The following is a 12,414-nucleotide window of genomic DNA, read 5'->3' on the forward strand; positions in this document are numbered from 1 at the left end:
AAAGCATCATCAGATAATAGATGTCTAACAATAATAATAATAATAATACATGAAATAATAATATTAAGTAATAAGAATATAACCAAATAGACTAGTTAAAAGGTCAAACTAAACAGTAACATAAGCATTGGTTTGATGATCAATTCAAAGCAAGCACAACAATGCACACATAGAACAATGAAGGGTGAAGGAGAAAGACGTTATAACAAGTAAAGTAATAATGCTGCAGCTATTACTACCTGGACAGGGGACAGTGTTATTGCAAACCCTTGACTCTCTTAAAGGGCCGCTGCAGTGAGTTCCATACGGTGAAGCACATGTTCTTGTTCGCACCTGCGACCCTTGGCCGCATGAAACTGAGCATGAGCTCCACTGGGACCACTCCTCTGCACCAGATTCACCTGTGTAGAGGGAGAAGGGTGACACCAGTTAAATGCAGCAACACGGTCACATGATCAGCCCAGGGGGTGGGGCTACAGGGGGCAGGGCTATACTGGGGTGGAGCTTTGTGCTGGGGTGGGGTTTCAAGGTAGAGCAATCGGGGAGGAGTTATTCGAAACCCGAAGCTACGTTAATAGGGAGGGATATTAACCTAGTTGACTTTAATATTTAACTAAATAGACATGTTTTACCTTCATGTGATCTTTGATAAATGATTAATAAGAGAGAAGACCACGACTCTGTTTGTCATTGGCCCCATATCTCTTGATCCAGTTCCTTTGACTTCCCATTCATCATTTTGTAAGTGTTGTTGTATTGTGATTGCAGGGAACAAGAACCTTTATGACTAGTAATTGGTCAAAAAGCTGTTTGTTCAAAAACCTTGTCTGGCTCCCCTGAACGGAGTCTCAAGTAGAAAAAAAAAATCTTATTGTGTCATAGTAAAGTACAAATGGTTTGGAGGAACTGTACAGATGCATCATAGTAAAGTACAAATTGATTGGAGGAACTGTACAGATGCATCATAGTAAAGTACAAATGGTTTGGAGGAACTGTACAGATGCATCATAGTAAAGTACAAATTGATTGGAGGAACTGTACAGATGGATCATAGTAAAGTCCAAATGGTTTGGAGGAACTGTACAGATGGATCATAGTAAAGTCCCAAATGGTTTGGAGGAACTCTACAGATGGATCATAGTAAAGTCCAAATGGTTTGGAGGAACTGTACAGATGCATCATAGTAAAGTCCAAATGGTTTGGAGGAACTCTACAGATGGATCATAGTAAAGTCCCAAATGGTTTGGAGGAACTGTACAGATGGATCATAGTAAAGTCCCAAATGGTTTGGAGGAACTCTACAGATGGATCATAGTAAAGTCCAAATGGTTTGGAGGAACTGTATAGATGGATCATAGTAAAGTTCCAAATGGTTTGGAGGAACTGTACGGATGGATCATAGTAAAGTTCCAAATGGTTTGGAGGAACTGTACGGATGGATCATAATTGACACTAAGCATTTGTCAGATTTAGTCTGAAGCACATTTATTCAAAGATCACAGCAAAGCTCCACATCACAGGCCCCAGTGTTACTTCTGATCACAATAAGGGATTTGGCCATTTACCTGACTAAAAGGTGTAACATCATTTCATCTTCATCTTTCATACTGACACATGCATCAATAAAACCAAATCAAATGTTTCATAAAGCTCTATAAAATGTAAAAGAACATGGTTGCATGCAAGAAGGACATCTACTGGTGAAATAAAAGTTGAATGGAGAGTTAGTTAAGGAGAAGTCTAGTGTGGATCCCACAGCAGTGTTACATCACTACAGTCCTCACTGCAGTTTCCAAGACAACCAGAGAGGATCTAACTCCAACCCATATTAATTAGTGTTTGATCACAATTTATGAAAACTTTTTTTTTTTTTGCCAGTTTATATTTTTCATAAGAGTACTAGGGAAACGAGAGGGAAGAAAAACTCCCCTTTTCATTTTATTCAGAAGATCACAGCTTGTTGCATGGAGCTTGTTGCATGGAAGTAACATTCACAGTGCCAGTTTGCATTGGGTTCATAAAATACTCTTTTTCCAAACAGCAGAATGTGACAAAAGGTCTGCTGGTGTGTCACACTCCTGTTATGACATATTTTAACTGTTGATACTGAATATTTAAATGTACACTGGTCACCTGTCTCTAGAACCATACAGTTAGATAAAAAGGTTGTTTCTAGAACCTAAAAGGATTCTTTGACTGTCCCCATATGAGAACCCTTTGAAGAACCCTTTTTGGTTCCAGGTAGAAACCTTTCGACAGAGGGTTTTACATGGAACTCAAAAGGGCTCTACCTGGAACCAAAAAGGGTTCTCCTATGGGGACAGCCAAAGAACCCTTTTGGAAACCTTCTTTCTAGGAGTGTACACAAAGTATACCAGTTTAATTCTTAGAGGTACAACTTCATACACTGATTGTATATTAACACATGTGGAGTGAATTTGCTTATGTGTGTGCCGTTAGGTGGTAATTCTCAATAACAAAAGCATTGCCTTATTGACAGAGAATGTCAACAATGCATCAGTATGTCCTGGGTGAGGCCTTTCAATGCAAAAATATGATCACGTCACAAATCGAAAAGCCATGAAATGCTGAATAAATTGAATAAATGCTAACATTGGTTACGCTAGCACCCTTGGCATTGAGCTAAGTAGGTAGGGTGAATAGAACAATCCAAGATAGCTTAGTTGTGTGTTAGAAAGCAAGAAGACAACATTCAAATATTTTGATTACAGTTTAAGATGTACGTGTGATGTTCAATTTCAACGAGGCTTTATTTGCATAAGAGATTTGGAAATTTCAGCTCTGAATACATTTCTATGTAATTGAAATCTTATGAAGATTTCCCTCTGTATTGTGTCACTAAGCTGCAGTATAATAGGACTGATATAGATTGATTCAACCCAATAGGGATATACTGTAAACCCTATTACATATAATTGGTCTGATCAGAATTATAATAGACTTTGAAAGGTGGATCAATTGGTAAGATGAAGCAGTACAGGGAGAGTCAATTAGACAATCTAAGAATGGAAGAACTGAAGAGCAAAGTGATGGGGTCCATAAGAGATAAATAACATACTCCCACAGCGTGTTGGAATGAAGACATGCTGTTAGGATTTAGTAAACAACAAAGTGGATTTGCAAATTAAAATGAAAGTAAAGCAGGTGTGTTGATTAATGTCACAGATTTAAAAGTAACATCAAATGAGGTGAAATTGGGTTAAAAAACAATTAAAAGTGAAACAAACAATTAACGGAACCCAGAAACATGTATTTTTTTTCTCAACGAAATTAGAAAGAAAAAGGGAAGAAAATAGAAAAAAAAGAATTGTCTTTATCGCAGTCCATTTGGATTGAGCCTAGAAACCCTCTATATGGAACTGGAGAAGCAATAACAATGCTTTTCAATTAATTTATATCCTTCTGCAATTTTAGAATGGATACAATCATCACTATATTTTAGTATATTCGACTGGTTTAAGTTAAGATTTTTGTTTATCTTACATTAAACATTATTTATCAAACCCATTTTTTATTCAGTATGCGTTTCACTCTTGCCGAAGGCAGTAGGAGTTGTCGATGAAGGACATTTTTCAAATGTTATTAAGCACACTTTTAAGGATATTATTAACTGTGACAGGGCACAATTTTACCTACCCTTTAATATTTGAGAAACGAGTAATGCAGTTGCCAACTCGCTGTGTAACAACAAATGAACAGAGACCCAGGGAGCCCAATTATAGTTGTTATTCTAAGTAAATACTCAAAGGGAACAGGAACATTTGTCTAGTGGGTTTTAATGTGAATAGCAACAGAAGAAGGAGGAGGTGGTAGGAGGTTAAGAAATACAGAACATTGTCACCTAAAAGGTGGAGCACAAGAGAGAGCATGCAAGTAAGTGACTTAGATGAAATTAAGTTTATAGTTAACAAAATAAAAGGTGAAAGAAACATAACTATTGTATTACCAGTTTGTGCCATAAATTTAGTAGATTCAGCTTGCTCCTGCAGGGCCTTTGTGTCAAAGACTGATCTGGGCCGCTGACTTTTTACAGTATGTTCGCCGATCATTCCATATTCTAGAGACAGAATAGAGGTTCAATGAAAGCTAGGCTTTAACAGTAGGAATCTTCCAGAGACAAAAAAAAATATGTTTTACAAGCTGTTTTTCAAAGATAGATGCGTAGTAGAAAAACTGCAGTACTGTACATGGCTAGAAACAAAGATCATACAAGATTAAATATGTAGATGTATATTTAACTTGTCATTTTTACTTTAAAGCATAAGAAGGAACAATGCATCGTATTTATAACGAACGTGGGGTGAGTTGGGAGTAGTATTAATTGACTTTAAAAGCACAGCTTAAGACACATAGCATACATGCAAATATAATAAGCCCACATCGGTTTTAATAAGACACTATTACTTCCCATAGTCCCTCAAGCCTCCCTCCCTCCCTCCCTCCCAATCTCTACCACCCCCAAACCACCCCCCAAGAAATAACCGAAACAAAATGAAAGTAAAAATGTGTAAGCTATCTGGAAGCCACAGAGGAGGGGGTCAGGGTCATGAACATAACATGATACTATTGATCCACAGTTTCTTTAACAGATTACAGACATTTTGTTTTTGTAATTAGTTGAGCTCAGTAGAATATTGTCCATCCCAAATGGCACCCTATTCCATACATAGTTCCCTATGGGCCCTGGTCAATAGTGGTGCACTATGTAGGTGATAGGGTGCCATTTTGGACACAGCCTTTGAGTCTGGGAAATCACTTTATAATAATTTAACATCATAAGTTCTATTAACTGACAAATGTATTCTGAGCTGTCTCATTATAATTGTTACTCCCTTTGTTGTTGTCCATTAATACATGGGTGATGCGACGTGTTTGGCCACATAGATTTTTAGTCCCGGTGAAGGGGTGTAACAAATTTCGCAAACAAATGTAATTTTTTATTCAAAAACTTGACTAGCATGCCGACGCAAAGATAGAGTATGTGTTTTCTTCAACCCGTTTGGAGTAGTATGCACTGCAGGGATACGTGTTACACAACAGATACCTCACATGGAAGGTGTGTGTTAGTACTGTGGAGTAAACCATACATACAACATCGTCTGTGAGGATGTTTGGGGTCATATTGTCTGGAGTAGTGAGGATGTTTGGGGTCATATTGTCTGGAGTAGTGAGGATGTTTGGGGTCATATTGTCTGGAGTAGTGAGGATGTTTGGGGTCATATTGTCTGGAGGAGAGAGGATGTTTGGGGTCATATTGTCTGGATTAGTGAGGATGTTTGGGGTCATATTGTCTGGAGTAGTGAGGATGTTTGGGGTCATATTGTCTGGAGGAGAGAGGATGTTTGGGGTCATATTGTCTGGATTAGTGAGGATGTTTGGGGTCATATTGTCTGGAGGAGTGAGGATGTTTGGAGTCATATTGTCTGGAGTAGTGAGGATGTTTGGGGTCATATTGTCTGGAGGAGTGAGAATGTTTGGGGTCATATTGTCTGCATTCTCAGATCTGATTCTGTGTTTCTCCCAGTAGGTAATGTACTGTATGTGTGATGGGTATGGGTGGGCAGTGTCAAAGAGGAGAGAGCACACTGACTGGAACTAAGTACCAGTACAACACAGCCATGCTTTTGATACTAATCGGGAATCACAACAGAACTAGCATTAATCCAAAACCAAGAACCACTGAGTATTGAAAAACCAATATAAAGAACCCCTTTCAGACTACTAGGCCGAGCCAAGCTGAGCTGCACTGTGCTGGCCTGGTTACTCATCCTGGTTTCTCATCCTGGTTTCTCATCCTGGTTTCTCATCCTGGTTACTCTTCCTGGTTACTCTTCCTGGTTACTCTTCCTGGTTTCTCATCCTGGTTTCTCATCCTGGTTACTCTTCCTGGTTACTCTTCCTGGTTACTCTTCCTGGTTACTCTTCCTGGTTTCTCATCCTGGTTTCTCATCCTGGTTACTCATCCTGGTTACTCATCCTGGTTACTCATCCTGGTTACTCATCCTGGTTACTCATCCTGGTTTCTCATCCTGGTTACTCATCCTGGTTACTCATCCTGGTTACTCATCCTGGTTACTCATCCTGGTTACTCATCCTGCCGTCTCCATAGCTGATGGAACCGTGCAGGAACGGACAATGTGAGGGGGAAATACCAGAGCCAGCACAGTAAGGTTCAGGCACTGTGAAGGAGTATAGGTTTCCATATCTGGTTCACACTGCTGTTCTGATGAGGCGGCCATTAGTACACGTTGTACTGAAACCAGTCATTGGCAGAAGGTAACCTGGAGAGTTAATAACTGGGACGTGACTGTTATCACGATGATTAATGATCACCGCCATACACCAGGACATGTCACATACATAATGTATATGTTCCTGATGTCTCAATGCTGTCTTAAATGGTCTCTGACACATTTCTAAAACCAGGAAGGAACATCGATGGGGAACGTTGCCCTTGACTTGAACCAAGTGGGTGAAACAGCTTGATGTGGGTGTATGTTTTCCCCGGCAGCTTGGCTGCATCCTCCTGTTCCAACCTGTTTGATTCAATTTCAATAAACACATTATAAAGTCTGACTAATCGTGGGTTGCTAAGGGTTTCCTGGACTACATCCATCATCTTTAAAGACATCTAGAATATTAAGGCACCTTGAGGTAACGTTCTAGACTGAACACATTCTTCCTCAACAGGTTATACTAAAGGACATTGTTAATACAATTAAATCAAAGTTATTTCACCAGCACTTCAGCATAACCTCATTTTTAGAACGAGAACTCGATTATATCATTCAATTCACTTGTAATAAACCCCAAAATCACACAAAACTTGGGGAAAATCCTCACAATGAACTATTGACTTGGAGAAAATTAGTTTGTAAATAACTACTTTTAGTGTTCTTACATTTTAAGTTCCTGATCTCTGTCTTTAGTACTTTGTGTATCATGTCAATCAGGAAGAAAACATGATGATCTATTTTTACTGTCTCACATTTGTTCCTTGTGACGGCTTTTTGTGCTGGAACATTCTGTTAATATGATGACGAGTAGAGGAAACAACACTACACAAGCTGTGTGTGTGTGTGTGTGTGTGTGTGTGTGTGTGTGTGTGTGTGTGTGTGTGTGTGTGTGTGTGTGTGTGTGTGTGTGTGTGTGTGTGTGTGTGTGTGTGTGTGTGTGTGTGTGAGCTCCAATGCCTCGTCAAAACCACATCACATCAATGGTTTTCAAAGAGTCTGGGTACGATGGACTGAACCACATCTCAATGACCTGAGTTACCTCTGGTGATGAATGGTGATAGTCACTATCTAGATTAAAGTCTGACCAGACCAGGCCAGACACCTAGCTATCGGAACATTGTCCCAGATACTTGATGGGAATGGATCGACCTCTCTCTCTCTCTCTCTCTCTCTCTCTCTCTCTCTCTCTCTCTCTCTCTCTCTCTCTCTCTCTCTCTCTCTCTCTCTCTCTCTCTCTCTCTCTCTCTCTCTCTCTCTCTCTCTCTCTCTCTCTCTCTCTCTCTCTCTCCTCCCTCCCTCCCTCCCTCCCCCTCTCTCCCTCCCTCTCTCCCTCCCTCTCTCCCTCCCTCTCTCCCCCTCTCTCTCTCTCTGCGCCTTACTCAGACAATAACCCAATCCCGAAAAGCAATGGACTGAGCCATCTTTTGCTCCCGCAGCTTACAGATGATGATGTGTTGCTTGTGGATTTATACGCTATTATATATTGTGAAAGGCTAGCAGTGCATCAATACAGTCCAGGTAGGTAGGGGAGAGCGGACAGAGCAGAGCAGCGCAGAGCACAAAGCAAAAACAGGGTACCATGGAAATGTGGTGCAGCATAAGCACAGTGAGGTAGAATTGAAGAGCAGGCGCTGCACAGTAGTCAAGGTCCAAGATATTCAAAAGGCTATTCAAAAAAACATTACATCGATGCCTGTTCTTAAAGGGCTGGATCAGACAAATTACAATTTGAACTCGTTTTATGGATAACTACCAAATCATCTGTGGATCTGCAGTACGGGGTCAGCGGCCCAAAATATGGCTTAGTAGTGTATTTAACATTATCATTGTTGCATGGAAACGGATGGGAGTGGATGGATTTTCCTGTTAGCATTCTTCAGGTATCTCACCTACATCGACTCACTTCAAACCGTGTTGTACAGCAACGTGCTGCCATTTTAAGGTTGTATGTATTTACACCATTTTCAACAGTATCGCTATTAGCTAGGGGTCAAAGTACTTTAAAAAGAAGCAGGTTTGTTATTTACAGCGGTGGCATATACTGTACAATGGTAGGGAAGTCATTATACGCCTACATAGATTTCTAGTCCCAAAGTCAGTAATGACTGAATAGCATGATGCCATCTTAACATCCACTTCAGAAGACAATACATCCACGAGCCAAGAGCCAGCAAAAGAGAAGTATTGTCATGAAGAAAAGAAAAACGCTCACACAGAGATGGTGATGGCTGGGAATGCTATTAGCTAAAATAATCCACTTAAATCTGTCTTCAATATTGCACAGCAGACCTGGGTTCAAGTACTAATGGAAAACATTTCAGACACTTCATCTCTGCTTGACTGAGTTGGCCTGGCTTAATAGACCAACAGAATAGTCCCAAAACTGCAAACCTCATCCACCTAGCCCCTAAAGGCAAAGGCAAATGCTGAAAGTATTTTCGAAAGATTTCGAAGAGTATTTCACCCCAGGTCTGCTGTACAATAAGTAATCCGTTACCTGATTTCACATGCAAATCCCAAGTAGCAACCGAAGGTTAACCTCAATGACACCAACAGACTGCCAAAGCATGGTGTGTTTCCCAAATGGCAACCTATTCCCTATGTAGTGCAGTTCTTTTGACCAGAGCCCTTTGGTACACTAAATAGAGAAAGGGTCCCATTTGGGACACAGCCATGGTTTACAGTCCTGAAGATGGTACAGCACAACATTACAGTTGTTACTGTCTACGTCCATTAATAGTAGAGGTAAGAGGAGAGACGGAAGAAGTGCTGACCAGGGGATATGTTTATGGTGGCTCTCAGTCAGGATCTTATAATGTAGGTGTGACTGTGCTATGAAGATACATCTGTACTGTATACAGGGAGATGATTGGGTGGCATTCAAGGAAAACCCCTCACCTTTAATATTGCAGATAGGTTGTGGCTTCCATCAATTGTCTGCATCATTTCCAATCCCCCATATATTTTGGGGTGTAAATATACATTTCATATATATATATGTTTTTTTTTTAAATATCTTTTGCTTTATTATTTTCCCCTTACCCTACCACCCCACCCCTAATGGGGAGGAAACTAATGGACAACAACACTTAGACTTCTACTTCCTGCTTATACATACTATATCCATTTTACAGACACAGTATATTTACATTAGTTATCTTTTGTTTGTTTTTAGTCCCATCCATCAACTACCCTCAACCCTCCCATCTATCTCTGAACACCATCCAGTCCCATCCTTCAACTACCCTCAACCCTCCCATCTATCTCTGAACACCATCCAGTCCCATCCTTCAACTAACCTCAACCCTCCCATCTATCTCTGAACACCATCCAGTCCCATCCTTCAACTACCCTCAACCCTCCCATCTATCTCTGAACACCATCCAGTCCCGACCTTCAGCTCCACTCAACCCTCCCATCTATCTCTGAACACCATCCAGTCCCATCCTTCAACTACCCTCAACCCTCCCATTTATCTCTGAACACCATCCAGTCCCATCCTTCAGCTCCACTCAACCCTCCCATCTATCTCTGAACACCATCCAGTCCCATCCTTCAACTACCCTCAACCCTCCCATCTATCTCTGAACACCATCCAGCCCCATCCTTCAACTACCCTCAACCCTCCCATCTATCTCTGAACACCATCCAGTCCCATCCTTCAACTACCCCCAACCCTCCCATCTATCTCTGAACACCATCCAGCCCCATCCTTCAACTACCCTCAACCCTCCCATCTATCTCTGAACACCATCCAGTCCCATCCTTCAGCTCCACTCAACCCTCCCATCTATCTCTGAACACCATCCAGTCCCATCCTTCAACTACCCTCAACCCTCCCATCTATCTCTAAACACCATCCAGTCCCATCCTTCAGCTCCACTCAACCCTCCCATCTATCTCTGAACACCATCCAGTCCCATCCTTCAACTACCCTCAACCCTCCCATCTATCTCTGAACACCATCCAGTCCCATCCTTCAACTACCCTCAACCCTCCCATCTATCTCTGAACACCATCCAGTCCCATCCTTCAACTACCCTCAATCCTCCCATCTATCTCTTAACACCATCCAGTCCCATCCTTCAACTACCCTCAATCCTCCCATCTATCTCTTAACACCATCCAGTCCCATCCTTCAACTACCCTCAACCCTCCCATCTATCTCTTAACACCATCCAGGTTTGATTTCTATTTGCCATATATATTTCAACTGTGCTGTTTCACAAAAGTTCTGAACCTATGATCGAATGATTCTGACTCTTTGCAGCATAATGTGCAGAGCTGGGAAGAGTGTATTCCTCCATACACTGTATACAGTATAACAGTCTATTGGTTGAAAGAATTTTGATAATTGAAATTTATTGATAATTGAAAATTGAAAAACTGAATCCAGTGTCGTTTTGTGTATCAGTTCATAAACCACATGACATGAAGGACAACCCTACATCACTATCAGCATTCAAGGAAAACCCTACCTTACTATCAGCATTCAAGGACAACCCTACCTTACTAACAGCATTCAAGGACAACCCTACATCACTATCAGCATTCAAGGACAACCCTACATCACTATCAGCATTCAAGGACAACCCTACCTTACTATCAGCATTCAAGGACAACCCTAACTTATTATCAGCATTCAAGGACAAACCTACCTCACTATCAGCATTCAAGGACAACCCTACATCACTATCAGCATTCAAGGACAACCCTACCTTATTATCAGCATTCAAGGACAACCCTACATTACTATCAGCATTCAAGGACAACCCTACCTTACTATCAGTTGTCAAGGACAACCCTACCTTACTATCAGCATTCAAGGGCAACCCTGCCTTATTATCAGCATTCAAGGACAACCCTACCTTACTATCAGCATTCAAGGACAACCCTACAATACTATCAGCATTCAAGGACAACCCTACCTTACTATCAGTTGTCAAGGACAACCCTACATTATTATCATCATTCAAGGACAACCCTACCTTACTATCAGCATTCAAGGACAACCCTACATCACTATCAGCACTCAAGGACAACCCTACATCACTATCAGCATTCAAGGACAACCCTACCTTACTATCAGCATTCAAGGACAACCCTACCTTACTAACAGCATTCAAGGACAACCCTACATCACTATCAGCATTCAAGGACAACCCTACCTTACTAACAGCATTCAAGGACAACCCTACCTTGTTATCAGTTGTCAAGGACACCCCTACCTTAATATCAGTTGTCAAGGACAACCCTACCTTCTTATCAGCATTCAAGGACAACCCTACCTTACTATCAGCATTCAAGGAAAACCCTACCTTGCTAACAGCATTCAAGGACAACCCTACATCACTATCAGCATTCAAGGACAACCCTACATCACTATCAGCATTCAAGGACAACCCTACCTTACTAACAGCATTCAAGGACAAACCTACCGTATTATCAGTTGTCAAGGACAACCCTACCTTATTATCAGTTGTCAAGGACAACCCTACCTTACTATCAGCATTCAAGGACAACCCTACATTACTATCAGCATTCAAGGACAACCCTACCTTATTATCAGCATTCAAGGACAACCCTACCTTACTATCAGCATTCAAGGACAACCCTACATTACTATCAGCATTCAAGGACAACCCTACCTTACTATCAGCATTCAAGGACAACCCTACCTTACTATCAGCATTCAAGGACAACCCTACATTACTATCAGTTGTCAAGGACAACCCTACCTTATTATCAGCATTCGAGGACAACCCTGCCTTATTTTCAGCATTCAAGGACAACCCTACCTTACTATCAGTTGTCAAGGACAACCCTACCTTACTATCAGCATTCAAGGACAACCCTACATTACTATCAGTTGTCAAGGACAACCCTACCTTACTATCAGTTGTCAAGGACAACCCTACCTTACTATCAGCATTCAAGGACAATCCTACCTTATTATTAGCATTCAAGGACAACCCTACCTTACTATTAGTTGTCAAGGACAACCCTACCTTACTATAAGCATTCAAGGACAACCCTACCTTATTATCAGTATTCAAGGACAACCCTACCTTACTATCAGTTGTCAAGGACAACCCTACCTTACTATCAGTTGTCAAGGACAACCCTACCTTACTATCAGCATTCAAGGACAACCCTA

At 41.1% G+C, this 12,414-nt stretch overlaps 1 protein-coding gene across 2 annotated transcripts in view; it reads right to left on the reverse strand.

Moving 5' to 3' along the window:
* Positions 1 to 129: 129 nt before the first annotated feature.
* LOC129843310 (adhesion G protein-coupled receptor B3-like) overlaps positions 130 to 12,414 on the reverse strand; it is a 129,898-nt gene continuing 117,613 nt past the window's right edge. Inside the window, exons 3-4 of one of the 2 annotated variants that reach the window (XM_055911937.1) lie at positions 3,968 to 4,078; positions 130 to 401 (exon numbers count right to left, since the gene is read on the reverse strand). In XM_055911937.1, the coding sequence (XP_055767912.1) occupies positions 145 to 401; positions 3,968 to 4,078 (368 nt within the window). In that variant the 3' untranslated portion in view covers positions 130 to 144. The remainder of the gene's footprint in view (positions 402 to 3,967; positions 4,079 to 12,414) is intronic. The other variant, XM_055911938.1, reaches the window with a different exon arrangement.

The sequence above is a fragment of the Salvelinus fontinalis genome, unplaced genomic scaffold (genome assembly GCF_029448725.1).
Source record: "Salvelinus fontinalis isolate EN_2023a unplaced genomic scaffold, ASM2944872v1 scaffold_0109, whole genome shotgun sequence".
Classification (NCBI taxonomy): Eukaryota; Metazoa; Chordata; class Actinopteri; order Salmoniformes; family Salmonidae; genus Salvelinus; species Salvelinus fontinalis.